The 17150-nt window shown below is 36.7% G+C and overlaps 2 protein-coding genes across 2 annotated transcripts in view; one reads left to right on the top strand and one right to left on the bottom strand.

Moving 5' to 3' along the window:
* rgs7a (regulator of G protein signaling 7a) overlaps positions 1-5736 on the bottom strand; it is a 61961-nt gene extending 56225 nt beyond the window's left edge. Inside the window, exon 1 of the mRNA XM_016269917.1 lies at positions 5618-5736. Within this exon, the coding sequence (XP_016125403.1) occupies positions 5618-5695 (78 nt within the window). The 5' untranslated portion in view covers positions 5696-5736. The remainder of the gene's footprint in view (positions 1-5617) is intronic.
* A 2820-nt stretch (positions 5737-8556) lies between these two features.
* Positions 8557-16814, top strand: reep3a (receptor accessory protein 3a). Its single transcript, XM_016269967.1, has 8 exons — positions 8557-8864; positions 11352-11424; positions 11856-11932; positions 12681-12801; positions 13137-13250; positions 14213-14348; positions 15742-15878; positions 16036-16814. Exons 1-8 carry the CDS (start codon positions 8833-8835, stop codon positions 16108-16110), a joined length of 765 nt encoding a protein of 254 aa, XP_016125453.1. The 5' UTR covers positions 8557-8832; the 3' UTR covers positions 16111-16814.
* Positions 16815-17150: the final 336 nt, after the last annotated feature.

The raw sequence follows: 17150 nt of genomic DNA, 5'->3' as shown, positions 1-17150 counted from the left end.
ATCATAGGTATACCTCAGCTATGAGAGACAAAATGAGAAAAAAAATTCCAGAAAATCACATTGTAGGATTTTTAAAGAATTTATTGGTAAATTCCTCGGTAAAATAAGTATTTGGTCACCTACAAACAAGCAAGATTTCTGGCTCTCACAGACCTGTAACTTCTTCTTTAAGAGGCTCCTCTGTCCTCCACTGGTTACCTGTATTAATGGCATCTGTTTGAACTTGTTATCAGTATAAAAGACACCTGTCCACAACCTCAAACAGTCACACTCCAAACTCCACCATGGCCAAGACCAAAGAGCTGTCAAAGGACACCAGACACAAAATTGTAGGCCTGCACCAGGCTGGGAAGACTGAATCTGCAATAGGTAAGCAGCTTGGTGTGAAGAAATCAACTGTGGGAGCAATTATTAGAAAATGGAAGACATACAAGACCACTGATAATCTCCCTTGATCTGGGGCTCCACGCAAGATCTCACCCTGTGGGGTCAAAATGATCACAAGAACTGTGAGCAAAAATCCCAGAACCACACGGGGGGACCTAGTGAATGACCTGCAGAGAGCTGGGACCAAAGTAACAAAGGCTACATCAGTAACACACTGCGCTGCCAGGGACTCAAATCCTGCAGTGCCAGATGTGTCCCCCTGCTTAAGCCAGTACATGTCCAGGCCCGTCTGAAGTTTGCTAGAGAGCATTTGGATGATCCAGAAGAGGATTGGGAGAATGTCATATGGTCAGATGAAACCAAAATAGAACTTTTTGGTAGAAACTCATCTTGAGGAGAAAGAATGCTGAGTTGCATCCAAAGAACACCATACCTACTGTGAAGCATGGGGGTGGAAATATCATGCTTTGGGGCTGTTTTTCTGCAAAGGGACCAGGACGACTGATCTGTGTAAACGAAAGAATGAATGGGGCCATGTATCGTGAGATTTTGAGTGAAAACCTCCTTCCATCAGCAAGGGCATTGAAGATGAAATGTGGCTGGGTCTTTCAGCATGACAATGATCCCAAACACACTGCCCGGGCAACGAAGGAGTGGCTTCGTAAGAAGCATTTCAAGGTCCTGGAGTGGCCTAGCCAGTCTCCAGATCTCAACCCCATAGAAAATCTTTGGAGGGAGTTGAAAATCCGTGTTGCCCAGCGACATCCCCAAAACATTACTGCTCTATATGAGATCTGCATGGAGGAATGGGCCAAAATACCAGCAACAGTGTGTGACAACCTTGTGAAGACTTACAGAAAACGTTTGACCTCTGTCATTGCCACCAAAGGGTATATAACAAAGTATTGAGATTAAATTTTGTTATTGACCCAATACTTATTTTCCACCATAATTTGCAAATAAATTCTTTAAAAATCCTACAATGTGATTTTCTGGATTTTTTTTTCTCATTTTGTCTCTCATAGTTGAGGTATACCTATGATGAAAATTACAGGCCTCTCTCATCTTTTTAAGTGGGAGAACTTGCACAATTGGTGGCTGACTAAATACTTTTTTGCCCCACTGTATATATTAGGGTGGGTAAGCGATTACATTTTTTTATCTAATTAATTACATGATTTGGCCATTAATTAATCTAATTAATCGCAAATTAATCGCACATCAAATTTGGCTGAGAAATAACTCCCAAAAGATAATTTAAAGTCATTGTTGTGTAAAGCATCAAACAGACATTACAAAAAGTAGCTTCAGCAAGAAATATTTAGTTTGATAAAATTGATTACATATACTCTTTTGGACCATGAGGGTGAGTAAATGATGACACAATTGTCATTTTTGGGTGGGTGAATTATACCTTTAATAATTGATTTTATTAATTTTATTATTATTATTATGGAAATATGAAATATTTCTTTAATAAAATTATACTCTAAACTAAAACTGCCAGTAGGTGGTGGTAAATGTCTTAATGATTAAGTCATTGAGTCATTTATTCATTCATTTGATTCGTACAAATGGCTGATTCATTCAGGAGTGAAGTAAATGGTTCTTTATGAATGGTCCATTGAATCATTAGGCTTGAAGCGGATCATCACCATCAGCTCGATCGGTGTGTGACATCAAAGTACCGCGAGAGTGATTAGAGAGCAGATGGCTCCTTATGCTTTTGAATCGCTCTCGCGGTACTTTGATGTCATACACCGATCGATCTGTGCAGTGCCGCTTCAAATCCAATGCGCCTAATGATTCACCCAATTCGTTCAAAACGTGCATTAAGAAATGAAATGCTGCTGTGTGTTGCTCGGAGACGAACAGTTCTGCTTTGTCTTTATATTTCCGTTGGCAAAATTGAGCAAAACAGACAACATTGTGTCTAAAATAACACAATATTAACTTATTATTTAGTGAACTGTTGTATAAGATCAGTATCACATTTGCACTCGTGTGATATTGCACTTATTGCTCATGTGATATTGCTTAACTATATAAAAAAATTAAAAAGGGGCATTTTTGCCCCATATCTTGAATTTTAGGGACATTCTAACTACATTCTTTAGGCTCATCACACAGTGAGTTGTTGCCCTGCCTCATATTTGTCATCAATCAGCTATATGAAATGTCAGATGACCCACATAGGTCTAGGGTGGGGCAAGTGCGTTAAATGCGTTCATAATTTTAACGCGTTATTTTTCACTGTAATTAATTAATCTAATTAATGCATTAAATTACCAGCCCTAATATATATATATACACACACACACACACACACACACACTTTAATTCTAAAACAAATAAAATAATTAGAAGTCATTGTATACTGAATCAAGTGTAAATACATCAGAAAAGTAACTGTGTAAGCCTGCCTTTTTACAGTTACTCCCAATGACTTGTAAATCTAAGATTTTCACATAGTTGAGGTATACCTATGATGAAAATTACAGGCCTCTCTCATCTTTTTAAGTGGGAGAACTTGCACAATTGGTGGCTGACTAAATACTTTTTTGCCCCACTGTATATATTAGGGTGGGTAAGCGATTACATTTTTTTATCTAATTAATTACATGATTTGGCCATTAATTAATCTAATTAATCGCAAATTAATCGCACATCAAATTTGGCTGAGAAATAACTCCCAAAAGATAATTTAAAGTCATTGTTGTGTAAAGCATCAAACAGACATTACAAAAAGTAGCTTCAGCAAGAAATATTTAGTTTGATAAAATTGATTACATATACTCTTTTGGACCATGAGGGTGAGTAAATGATGACACAATTGTCATTTTTGGGTGGGTGAATTATACCTTTAATAATTGATTTTATTAATTTTATTATTATTATTATGGAAATATGAAATATTTCTTTAATAAAATTATACTCTAAACTAAAACTGCCAGTAGGTGGTGGTAAATGTCTTAATGATTAAGTCATTGAGTCATTTATTCATTCATTTGATTCGTACAAATGGCTGATTCATTCAGGAGTGAAGTAAATGGTTCTTTATGAATGGTCCATTGAATCATTAGGCTTGAAGCGGATCATCACCATCAGCTCGATCGGTGTGTGACATCAAAGTACCGCGAGAGTGATTAGAGAGCAGATGGCTCCTTATGCTTTTGAATCGCTCTCGCGGTACTTTGATGTCATACACCGATCGATCTGTGCAGTGCCGCTTCAAATCCAATGCGCCTAATGATTCACCCAATTCGTTCAAAACGTGCATTAAGAAATGAAATGCTGCTGTGTGTTGCTCGGAGACGAACAGTTCTGCTTTGTCTTTATATTTCCGTTGGCAAAATTGAGCAAAACAGACAACATTGTGCCTAAAATAACACAATATTAACTTATTATTTAGTGAACTGTTGTATAAGATCAGTATCACATTTGCACTCGTGTGATATTGCACTTATTGCTCATGTGATATTGCTTAACTATATAAAAAAATTAAAAAGGGGCATTTTTGCCCCATATCTTGAATTTTAGGGACATTCTAACTACATTCTTTAGGCTCATCACACAGTGAGTTGTTGCCCTGCCTCATATTTGTCATCAATCAGCTATATGAAATGTCAGATGACCCACATAGGTCTAGGGTGGGGCAAGTGCGTTAAATGCGTTCATAATTTTAACGCGTTATTTTTCACTGTAATTAATTAATCTAATTAATGCATTAAATTACCAGCCCTAATATATATATATACACACACACACACACACACACACACTTTAATTCTAAAACAAATAAAATAATTAGAAGTCATTGTATACTGAATCAAGTGTAAATACATCAGAAAAGTAACTGTGTAAGCCTGCCTTTTTACAGTTACTCCCAATGACTTGTAAATCTAAGATTTTCAAGAACTACTTCATTTACAATGCTTCTGGGAAACAGTCCGTAATTCTATGATGATTTGCACGGCCTTTTTTACAATCCACTTACGGTTGCGATGCTTTCGGGAAAAGTGGGACCATTCTGCCTAAGGTCCTTCATAAATCTATTCAGCTCTTTGAGATCTGTTAGAAAAGCCTGTGATAAGGAGCTGGTCAGTAGTTATTAGTTCTGAATTGGGTGAGTTAATGTCTTGTGATGTGAAGAGAAGAGAAGAGCCACAGTATCTCTGACTGCAGAGCACTGCTGGTTCATGCATCTCCACGGCACAGCACACCTAATAGGACTGAAGCAGCATGGAGGAAATGTGAAAATCAACTGAAGGGTGAAGGAAATGAATTGAAAGAAGGAAGAAAAAATAGAGTCCTGCAGGAAGATGCTGCAGCCTCTGATAGATGAATGATTCACTGTCTCCAAACTATATCTGACTGCCATGTTCTGACAACATATTTCAGCCGCACCTGAGGGGACAGATTGAAATTGAACATGCTCAGGAGAGACGGGAGGGCAAGCTGGTACAGGAAATACTAGTCATCACAGAGAAGCACTCAGATACCTGATTCGTCATCAGAGCTCATTTAAGCAGGCTACTACTGTAATTAATGATACAACGACTGACCATGATTGAAACTGTAATTTGCCACACAAGTCTTTAAATATGTGATAATGGCTTCGTGAAAAATTCATGCTTCTTTTTTGAGTCTCCATAGGATGAGTGGTAACATTAGTGGCTCTCAGCCACAATGACAGACTTCAGTTCCCAATCAGCAATACAAATGACTTGGACTCAAGCAGTGATGAGCAAATTACCAATCATCAGAAAGATGGAGAGTAAAGTTTTTATCTCTCCTTTTTCAAAACACAAGTTTTTCCATTCCTGTTGCTTCTCAAGAAAATGCCCTACATAGGGACTCAAAGTCACAAGGCAAAATTGTCAAAAAGGCAAAATATGAAATGTAACATGCTATTTAATAGCAGATTCCCATCATGACAACTTACCCCATATAGTCACAAAAGGTCAATGTGTGGTAGCAAACTCTTTCTTTTTTCTTTTTCCTTTTACAAAAAGCTCTCAAGATTTGTGTCCATACAAAAAATTGACTTTCCAAAATAAACTAAAAAGTGTGACAAACAGCCCCTTTATCACCCACACCACTTTCATGTCTTACACACCGTTTTTTCCCTGCCAAAACTGCACTCAAAACAAAGCTTACACTACTTGTTCTGTCAAAAAGGCAATACCTTTCACAAAGTAACCATCTTAATAATTATTCAAAGTCCTACCTTTCTGTAAACCAGCATGTTTGGTGAGTCGTCCGTCTCTCCATTGCTGTTTGGATGGAGGCTGTTGTTCTTCGCCATGGTTCAAAAACTCTGCAAAACAGCTACTCCAGTGGATATATGCACCTGATAGGGAGAAGCCTGGGAAACAGTCCGTAATTCTATGATGATTTGCACGGCCTTTTTTACAATCCACTTACGGTTGCGATGCTTTCGGGAAAAGTGGGACCATTCTGCCTAAGGTCCTTCATAAATCTATTCAGCTCTTTGAGATCTGTTAGAAAAGCCTGTGATAAGGAGCTGGTCAGTAGTTATTAGTTCTGAATTGGGTGAGTTAATGTCTTGTGATGTGAAGAGAAGAGCCACAGTATCTCTGACTGCAGAGCACTGCTGGTTCATGCATCTCCACGGCACAGCACACCTAATAGGACTGAAGCAGCATGGAGGAAATGTGAAAATCAACTGAAGGGTGAAGGAAATGAATTGAAAGAAGGAAGAAAAAATAGAGTCCTGCAGGAAGATGCTGCAGCCTCTGATAGATGAATGATTCACTGTCTCCAAACTATATCTGACTGCCATGTTCTGACAACATATTTCAGCCGCACCTGAGGGGACAGATTGAAATTGAACATGCTCAGGAGAGACGGGAGGGCAAGCTGGTACAGGAAATACTAGTCATCACAGAGAAGCACTCAGATACCTGATTCGTCATCAGAGCTCATTTAAGCAGGCTACTACTGTAATTAATGATACAACGACTGACCATGATTGAAACTGTAATTTGCCACACAAGTCTTTAAATATGTGATAATGGCTTCGTGAAAAATTCATGCTTCTTTTTTGAGTCTCCATAGGATGAGTGGTAACATTAGTGGCTCTCAGCCACAATGACAGACTTCAGTTCCCAATCAGCAATACAAATGACTTGGACTCAAGCAGTGATGAGCAAATTACCAATCATCAGAAAGATGGAGAGTAAAGTTTTTATCTCTCCTTTTTCAAAACACAAGTTTTTCCATTCCTGTTGCTTCTCAAGAAAATGCCCTACATAGGGACTCAAAGTCACAAGGCAAAATTGTCAAAAAGGCAAAATATGAAATGTAACATGCTATTTAATAGCAGATTCCCATCATGACAACTTACCCCATATAGTCTAATTTGTATTATTTAAAATATTAAACGATTGAACTACTATTTTATTAATATAAAAAATATTAACCCTAAGTATTTACATTTTGCAGACACTTCGGTTGTCCCAAATTGTATACATTGTATTCAATCACATTTGATCAGTCTTCTTGTTTTCCTGAAACCATTACCTTGGCATTGTTAGCTCCATGCTCTACTGTTTGAGCTACAGGAAAGCTATTATTATATTAAACAGTGGTAATCTGTTGACACATAGATGTGTGCACACACTGTCAGAGCTGTGTGAGATCACTGCTATATAATTTTGTTTTGTTTTGTTTTTTCCCCCCATATATAACATTCTAAAAGCTCTTTATTCCAAATATACTACAAGCTAGTCAGTGTATTCAGCAGGTGTAATGTATTCTAAGTTGCTTCAGAAGTATTGTAAGTACTACTACGTACAACAATAAAACAGTGCATTGACATAAAAAAGGACATTTACTTTTGGTACTTAAGTCCTTCTGTGCTTTTACTTAAGTAAAAATCTGTCTTTACAACTTTTACTTGTAATGGAGTAATGTTTGACCAGCAGTATCTGTACTTTCACTCAAGTAATGGAGTTGAGTACTTTTTCCGCCTCTGATAACAATGCATAGAGTTAATCAAAATATAAATGGTCAACCAACTTTACTGGACCACTTGAGATGAACTGTTTAGCGCCTCACACAGTTTTTCTTTAACATTGTCCAATGAGAGTAAAGCCCTTCAGAGGCCCCTTGCATATAATTTTCTCTTAACACTACTTGGCAACAAAGCCACTACAGTTCTTAAACATCTGTAAAACCCACAACACAATATTGCAGTGGGTGTTAAAATTAACCTTTGCCAATATTTTAATCATTCTTTGAGACCGATTTCCTTAAGGGTGCTCTTTGGAGCCAGTGTACTATAATCAATAATTTTCATTTCTATTCTCGGTGTTGGTAAAAGGATAACAGATAGGACATCTAACGTAAAGGTTAAAAGTCACCATTAACTACACTGCTCCCCCTTCCAAGTGTGAATTAACAATCTAATGCACACTGCAAAACTGACTTTAGGGCAAATTAAGAGAATCTAAAACAGATGTGGCAGAACATCTGCAGCTGTTCTTCATTGTTTAGCAATGCATAAACTTTCCGTTGCAGCATCTTTATTTTTTTGTATTCATTCTTAGGACGAGACAATGTTGCATTTACAGTTACCATCTATAATATAACTAATCTACATTATTGCAACAATAAAATATATTTGATTTCTCCCCAGAACAAAAAAAATCAAAATCCCCCTATGGATGTCTGTCAGGGGGATCTTTTAACTGGAAATTACCTACAGGGCATTTCCACTGAGATTACCTGAAGTTTTGATGCTTTTAGTCTACCTCTTAGCTTTGAGGTCATATGTTAGTGTAGCCTACTTCTAAAAGATGCCAAAAGATGGCAAATCAGACACGACAATACGTTAATTTGAAAATATATATATATATAAATAAATAAATGTACCTGTGCACCCATCCATTGAAGAGCATTTTACATCTTCAAATAAAAAAGTTTCAAAATTACCTGTTTCAAACTCAATCATTCCTGTACGCAAACAGCATACAATGCAACCGATGAGCAGCTCCGCCCTGTGACCCTGTTTGGGGCTGAGTCAGTAGTCCAATCAGTAAACGCAGAAGGCGGGACAAACCATAGTCTTTGTCCAATCAGTGGCCAGTCGTGCCATCAATCAAAGGTGACTGACATCGTCCCTAGTCCGAAAGGGACAGGCGAAGAGGAAAACAATACATACATTTTTAACACAACGGAACATCATGTAGAGAGAAGACAACAGCTGAAACCAGTGGTTATTCGTCAAATAACAATGTCATTTTGCAAACTTGTGGATATCAGGAAGCATGCGTTAAAAAAAGGAACTCAGTGGTTGAGTTTTAGCGGTTGGAGAAACGAGACAGAAGTTATTATTAGCTATAGTTTATTTGAATAGTTTATGCCTCTGGACTGGACCTGCATCGAACCTCATAACTTAAAAGTGCAACAGGTTGGAAGATGGTGTCTTGGATTATATCTAGGGTCATCGTGTGAGTATTTACTGAAAACTATTTAGCGTTTCTGAGCTTAAAGTAACGTTACATTAGTAAAACTGCTGACTGCGCATTTAGTTCATACGGACAACATCTATCCTGCACACTGTCTCTATATCTACAATGTTACAATACAAAACAATGTTATAAGTACATAAAACAAATTGTAGTTTATTTGTTGTTGGTCAGGGGGGGGGGATGCATAAAGTATGATGTTTTGTCCCCCAATATAATAATAACACTGTTACAGTTACTACATTTCTGCAGTATTCTTATTTTATATATTTTCACTTTCAACAAGGTTCCCACAGGCCTGGAAAATCTGGAATGTACCATTTAAAAGCTTAATTTCCAGGCCCAGAAAAGTAATAGAAATGAATACAATTTTAAAAGGTCATGTAAATGTTTACAGTCAATAGAAATGTATAGTTATGCTCAGAACTGAAGTATTTAGTAGGCTGGAAACTACTGTTTTTGTGAGTGCACAAAAACCTTATTCAGCCATCACAAATCATAGGAAAAGTAATGGAAAAATCTTGGAAATTCACTGGTAAGAAAGTTTAGGAACCTCTGAATCAACCATAATAAAAATTCACAAATTATGCAGAAGAAAAATAAAAACCGACATCAATTTTGCTGACGTAGTGGAGTAGAGCAGGAAATTCATCATGTTTTTGGCTGGAGACCTGCTTTATTCAAAGTCCCTGTCTGCCTGGGAGGAACTGCTGTTTTACTGCTAGACCGTAATGTTACAGTAGGTGTATCCCTTTCTTTGCGGAAAAGGTCAGCACAGCAAAGCACATTCTGTGCCTCATCTCACTAGGTGCTGTTTGCTGTGGCTTTGGTTATCTTTAGTGTACTGACAATATAAGAGATAAGGGTCTCTGGTTGTCACTGATAGAAATACATTTATATATATAGTAGGTTATAGTCAGTTTCAAAGTCTTTTGAAACTCTTTGTGTTCTTACTGTAAGTTAAAATTATGAATTATTCACCATCGGCAAACAAGGCCTAGCTGTTTTAGAGATGTGCAGTAACATCTCACACACACACAAACACACACTCATTCCCTAATTCTTTCCCTTCTTTTTTTACCCTCACGAGTTCTCCCAGAGAACAGCGTAATAGGAAATGCATGACTAAACCATTGTGACTCTAATGTGTTCTCTCAGCATTCGATGTTTAAACACTTTCTTCAGACTAGTAGTAAAAGCAAGACAGGCTGTGTTTGGAAATAGTGACTTGGTGATGCTGCAGTTGTTTAATTACAAACAGTTTTGTATGACATGTATGAGATGACCTCTGCTCTTGACTTCAGCACTTATTTTGCTTTATGGTAGAGATGTTTTAGAGTGGAGAAACGTTACACAATAAATGGAATCCATCCGGACAGGCTGTGTTTGGAAATAGTGACTTGGTGATGCTGCAGTTGTTTAATTACAAACAGTTTTACTGTTTTAAGTTAAGAGATGACCTCTGCTCTTGACTTCAGCACTTATTTTGCTTTATGGTAGAGATGTTTTAGAGTGGAGAAACGTTACACAATAAATGAAATCCATCCAACAGTTCCTCACCACACACACACACACACACCCATGATCACACATAACTTTAGACGGTATCAGGCAGTGATGTCGTTCCCATAGCGACTCGAAAATAAATGGATCAGGGAAACGCAAGCCAGTTACAGTGAAAGCGGTGAATTTACTGTGTGTATGTACTGAATTGAACACCTCTTTGGAAAAAAAACAACGGGATTTCAGTGTCACTCGTCACAATAAATAGAGCATTTTGAGTGATCAGTGTTCCAGTTTAACATTTGAGTAGGCCTGTAACCAAAGGCAAAGGCTGGATTTGCCATCTGGATGGATTATCATCAAATATAAGATTGTGCATAGGGATCCACCGAATATTCAAATTATGGTGGATTAGATAAGCTGATAATTGTTTTATTGTCATATAAAACATGGCTAATAATTTTCATGTAATGGCCGATAATTGATAAATGACAGAATAATACAACATTTTGTCTAAATGCATTTCAAATAAAATGCTTAAAACTAAGATCAGTCAATTTAAATGCTAAAAGTGAATTTAGTCATGTACAGTAGGAAAAAAGGATATTAACGTCAAGATTTGCTAAAAATTGCATTTAACAGTGTTACTGAGTTATTTAGTGTGTTTATATTAAATTAAATTATTAGTCTTTTTAAAGACTAAGTGTTAGATGAAGGCAAAGATAATCCAAATGCAACCAAAAGAAAAAAAAAAAAAAAAAAAAAATCTATAATATTGTCCGATAACCTATATAGATATATTTGTATATCTTAAGTTTTTATATCAGTGTATCTAAATTTTGATTGGTTGGGCATTGAACTGTTCGCCAACCTTTATTTGTTTTCTTGCTTCTAACAGGTGCATGATATTTTTTAATATAAATCATGTCTTATGTGTACTGTATGTATGTGTGTGTTTTATCACAGTCTTTTGTTTGGAACGCTGTATCCTGCATACTACTCCTTTAAAGCCGTCAAATCCAAGAATGTCAAAGAATATGTGAGTACTCAATTCATAAATGCACGTGCATATCTTTATCCATGTTCTACTGATTCTTCACATCTATTTGAGTTTAGAGAGTGTTAATAGCCAGAATAGATGGAGAGCTCCTACTAAACTGTCTGTATATCCTGGTTACTCTTTGTATCTGACGGAGGCTGTCAGTAACTAAACCCTGAGCTGTTGAGCAATTTAATACTGTTCTTCCACCATGTGTGCCCTTTTTGTGGTTTGTGTACTTCCTTTTCTTTCCTTACAAAAAATACTGTGACTGTACCGTGGTACAGTGATGTGATACCATTGTACTTTGATGTATATCATATAGTGAATGAATAAAATTCATATATTATAGTACGTGCATGGTAAGTTTTTGTAAGTAGCACTTCTATACCTCTAACAGGCATTTTGTGTTTGCGTTTGTGGTTTGACAGGTGCGATGGATGATGTACTGGATTGTGTTTGCTCTTTACACAGTGGTGGAGACCATCACAGACCTTTCTTTGGCTTGGTAAATATACACACACAGTCTGGAAAGAGGCAAATTAATAATTGTTAATGGATTGCATGGAGTAATTTTGCATCAAGTGGTTTTATTAACATTTTGCTATTCTTCTCCATTGTATGACTTTTCACTGTCTAGCCTTTGTGGTAAATGAAAAGGGCTTTTATCTGTTGCTGCAGATGTTGAGCTCCATTTGTTTTCCTCAGGCCAGTTAGAGGAACCAGTCCGTTAGGTTCAGTTTCAGTTCGGTTCAATTCCACTGCGTAGTTTTGTGACATTTAAAAAAAAAAAAAAAGATCAGCTCTGCTTGTTTTACTGGCTCTGATTTTCCTAAATTAGATCAATTTTATTTGCATGGATAGTTCTATGCAGTGTACTAGTACTGAAAAAAGTGGCATTGCAATTTTTAAAAATGATGATGTTAATTAACTCCTTTATTCTGTAATGGGGGGAAAAAATCTTATAAATCAAATCCAGATGAGATTTTTTTTTAAAGAAAAATTACTCTCCTAGTTAAATATAATTAATTAAATATAAATAATAATGAAATAAATAACAATATATATAAAAAATAAAATAAATATATAAAAAATGTATTCAAATTGTTTGGTAAATTATTGACGTTGAATTTGACTTTGAATATCGATCCACCAAGCCTGAGGTCCAAGAGACTATAATCATAGAGAATGCATAAATACAATTTATTTTAGTCTTCCGTCATCCCTCTGTTTTCACATTGATGTGATTGTTTCAGGTTTCCAGTTTACTACGAACTGAAAATGGCTTTCGTCTTTTGGTTGCTGTCTCCCTACACCAGAGGAGCCAGTGTCCTCTACAGGAAGTTCCTACACCCTATGCTGGCATCCAAGGAGAGGGTAATGACCTAAACACATCATCAGTTTCCCTGGGAATAGGCGTTCACTTACAGTGAACACATAGCCATACTGAAATGTATTATGGAATCGAGAGGATTACATAATCAATGATTACATAAATGACGTTAAGAGGTAAACAGACGGATTGGGTTAGTTGGATGTGTCGATTACATGATCATTATGAACTAACAATAAACTGCATTGTTTGTTTAACTGCACCTGTATATTTTGTTCCCGGCCCTCTGTAATTATTTGTTTTCAAACAACTCCTAGTTGGAGGTTAAAGGTGAATTTCAATGGTAGATTTATTGACTGTTTCACATTCTGTTTTTCAGGAGATTGATGATTATATCGTTCAGGCCAGAGAGAGGAGTTACGAGACCATGGTGAATTTCGGACGTCAGGGTCTCACGATCGCGGCTGCTGCTGCTGTCTCCGCTGCTGTGAAGGTATGGACACGGACACATGGGCTCATTTGTACACTAATGCACTGTTTATACTAGTCATTTGAGCTAACCTAGCTAACTAAGATGATTTGGTCAGCTTTCTTTCCACGTAAGCAGAAACATTGTTTTGCATTGATACATTACTTCTTTTTGTGATTCATTGTTTACTCTCATTTCTGTTATGCTGTTATAAACTTAAAATAAAAAGGATTTATATGAAAGGATATACCAGGTATAATCTTAACTTTTGTTAGTTAAAGGCTCACAAAGGCTTGATAAAAAATACAGTAATAACCGTAAGAGCAGCCATTACTCTAGGCTTCAGTGTCACTAGATATATGATCCTTCAGAAATCATTTTTTGGAAACTTGTATCATTCTGCTAATACACACACACACACACAAAGAAAACCTTAAAAATATACAGCATGTTAAGGACATGCTGACACAGACACGAAAATGCGCTGCAAAAATGACATGTGCTCTTCACTTTGGCCTCTCCTGTTCTCTTGACTGCTTTTTTCAAATCAAATTTGCTGTCTGGCCATGTCTGGTTCCTAAAAAAGATCTAAATCACTAGTGCTCTTCTGTTTTTGATAAGCCTCTTCAGTTTTTGCTAAGGTCTACTGTTCTTATCTTGATTCTTATCTAGAAACAAGAATATAGACATGAACCACTTACGGTTTCTTTAGAAAATGTAAAAATCTAGTTCAAATCTTCCTGTTTCCTTTCTCTTTCTGTCTTCATGCTAAACTAATCACCAGCAGTAGCTGCTGCACCTAGCCCAGGTAACTTGCTTTCTTTTTCAATCTGCTTTAACCTGTCGCCAGCACATCATTAACTGGGAAGTTAAATAAAAGATGTCTTTGTGTATTATAAAGGTAGCCACAGCTTCAAAGGTTTTTGGTTCTTGAATTCCGTTTACTCAGTGCACCATGTTAGCTGACCACATGACTCATGTCACAGGGACAGGGTGCTATCAGTGAACGTCTGAGGAGTTTCAGTATTCCAGACTTGACGCAGTTACCCTCTGAACAATCAGTGTTCTCAAACCCCAGCCGACGGGCCCTCCAGCCTGCTAACCCTAGCGCTGCTGATTCTGGTGAGTACTGTACATGCACTGAAGGAATAGCTCACCCAAAAATACAAATTCTGGAAATTTACTTTCAAGATCTAGATGAGTTTGTTTCTACAGTAGCATTACATCACTTGCTCTCCAGTGGATTCTCTGCAGGGAATGAGTCCAAACAGCTTATAAAAACATTATAATAATCAAGTAATCCACACAGTCCAGTCCATCAATTTACATCTTGTGAATTGAAAAGCTGTGTGTTTGTAAGAAACTAATCTATCATAAAGACCTTTTAACTTTAAACTGCCCAAAATACGCATCCAAAGTCCATATTAATGCTTCCTCCAGTAAGAAAGTCCATCCTCTGTTGTCCTCTCACATTTATATCCACCAGTATATTTGTTTTTGCTTGTAAACATTGCATGATCTATGCATATGTCTCTCCTGATTAAGACATGATGACTTTTTCACTGGAGAAAGCATTATTATGGATTATTATTATTATGGATAGAGGGCTCAGATGCAACAAAGTTAAAAATGTCTTAATGATGGATTAACAGACAGTTTATGGGTTACTTGCGTAACATGTGGATTATTTTAATATTTTATCAACTGCTCTCATTCTGATGGCACCCATTCTGCAGTGATGTGAAGCAAGTGATGTAATGCTAAATTTCTCCAAATATGTTCAGATGAAAAAAAATCTTGGATGGCCTGGGGTGAGTAAATTTGAGCAAATTTTATTTTTAGGGTGTAAATATTTTTGGGTGAACTTTTCATTTAATGACATCATAGCTGATTACATAATGATAAATGATTATGTAATTATGAAAAATTATAACACACTGATTTATCTAAATTAAACTAAAGAAACAAATGAACTGTAACAAGATTCAAAATGTCCTTTTTATTGCTAGGGCAAATGAACCCTAGCGGAGCACATTGTCATCAGAAAATAAGTATTATGTCTCCCTCTAGTGGTAGTATGGAAAGTATTGAAAAGCAATCCTGGTGGAAAGTTCAGCTGGTCACTCAATACATGTAACCAAAAAACAAAATGAAAACCATTAGTAAAAAAACAAAAATGAAAATATGACTTTCTTTCAAGGACAAAAGAAACCTGAACTTACAATGAAAAGAGACCGATGATGAATAAGCTCCATGCAACTTTTTCCACTATATTCCAATAATTTTCATTGCGCTTGTGCATCCTTTATGAGGCTTGAAAGCTTCAGAATCCATTTGTGATTGTATGGAAAATATATTTTTTGGTCTGTTCCACAAATTCACAATATGGGTTTGGAGCGACATGAGGGTGAGTAAATGATGACAGATTTTTTTTGGGGGGGTAAACTAATCCTTCAAGGTTCAGTTCCTCTTGTTTGAGATCTTTATTGCTTCCTCTGTGCATCTGCTCCAACAGAGCCATATAAACAAGCAGGGGAGGGGCATGAGGAGGAAACAGATGGAGTATTCTCCGATGACGAGGCGTCAGTGCAGAAGGGTCTGCGCAGATCTCAGAGTGTGAAACTCGCCCGTGCCAAAGCAGCACGCAAAGAGGTACATTTGCACATGCAAACATTTTATGTTCAATTGTATCATAATGTAAAGCAGAATATAAAATACAAACACTTTCCCTGGTGGTCTCAGACTTTCAGACCCCACTGTAGTACTTCCTGAAAATTAACTGTGAATTGATGTTGTATTGTTTTTAAAGCCTCGCTATGGCTCTCTGAAGCTGAAACCCAGAAGGCGGCAGTTGATTACATCATCCACTTTTGACCATCCTTGATTGTCCAATACAAACCCACATGGGATCAGCATCAAAACGGCAGTCTAATCCTCGGTTTAAAACTGTTTAATCCTAAACTTCGGATTAATGCTAATGCTCTTTCAAAGCAGCACTAAACACAAAACTACAAACAGACTTACAGCATGAACAATGACTTTTACATTTATTCATTTAGTAGAGGCTTTTTTCCAAAGTGATTTACAGATGTAAAATACTACAGTACAAGTGACAATGATGCAGAATGAAGAATAGAGAATTTTGCATGCAGCATTATTTGTTCAGAAAAAAAAACAAAGCCTAATATGAGTACAGGAAGACTAAGAATGTACTAATAATGTCATTTAAAAGTGGATCTGAGTGCATCTGATCTGTAATTTGATATGAACCTGCCTTTGTAGAGACATCTCTTATTACGCATAGCGTGGACACAGTAGCACAGGTATATCCCTGATGGCCTCGCTCTCCCTCTACAGGGGCAGGAGTCAAAGTCAAAGGTTTCTGTAGTGTGCTCCCTTCAGCCTGTTTTCCCTGTAATGAAATGGAGCAGGAAAAAAAGTGCATGTTAGCGGGGTTTTGTGTATGCATAGGTGTTTCAGCTTGTTAATGTTTACATTTCTATAGTTCACACAGAATTAAAGTTCTTTCATCATTTATTCACCCATATGTCATTCCAAACCCACATTCTTTTTTCTTTTTTTTTTCAATGGAATGCAAAAGGCATATTTTTGAAGAATATTCTGTACGCTCTTTTCCATATAATTTAAAGTGAAATGGGATTTGGCCTGTCAAGCAAGCTCCAAAATGACCGATAAAGTATCATAAAAGCGGTTTATTTCACTATATACATCGCTCAAAATGCAATAAAAAAACATTGAAGCCATTTTTCTCAAGTTCAATATTATTGCATTTTGTCTTTAGTGAAGTTAACGGTTATCTTCTCTGAAATTCTAAAATGTACTACTGAAAGTTCGGAAATTGCATGTTAACACCATTGGTTCATTTCGGAACTATCATGTAAGGGAAGATTTACAATAAAATGT

Source organism: Sinocyclocheilus grahami, unplaced genomic scaffold, assembly GCF_001515645.1.
Source record: "Sinocyclocheilus grahami isolate Dianchi unplaced genomic scaffold, SAMN03320097.WGS_v1.1 scaffold54.1, whole genome shotgun sequence".
NCBI lineage: Eukaryota > Metazoa > Chordata > Actinopteri > Cypriniformes > Cyprinidae > Sinocyclocheilus > Sinocyclocheilus grahami.
This window is presented reverse-complemented; position numbering and strand designations above follow the sequence as displayed.

Bases quoted from the DNA above. Each gene is read 5' to 3' on its own strand.
- reep3a (XM_016269967.1), top strand. From the start codon at position 8,833: ATGGTGTCTTGGATTATATCTAGGGTCATCGT. The intron at 11,933-12,680 runs GTAAATATACAC...TGATTGTTTCAG, and splicing joins ACAGACCTTTCTTTGGCTTG to GTTTCCAGTTTACTACGAAC. The intron at 15,879-16,035 runs GTACATTTGCAC...TTGTTTTTAAAG, and splicing joins CCAAAGCAGCACGCAAAGAG to CCTCGCTATGGCTCTCTGAA.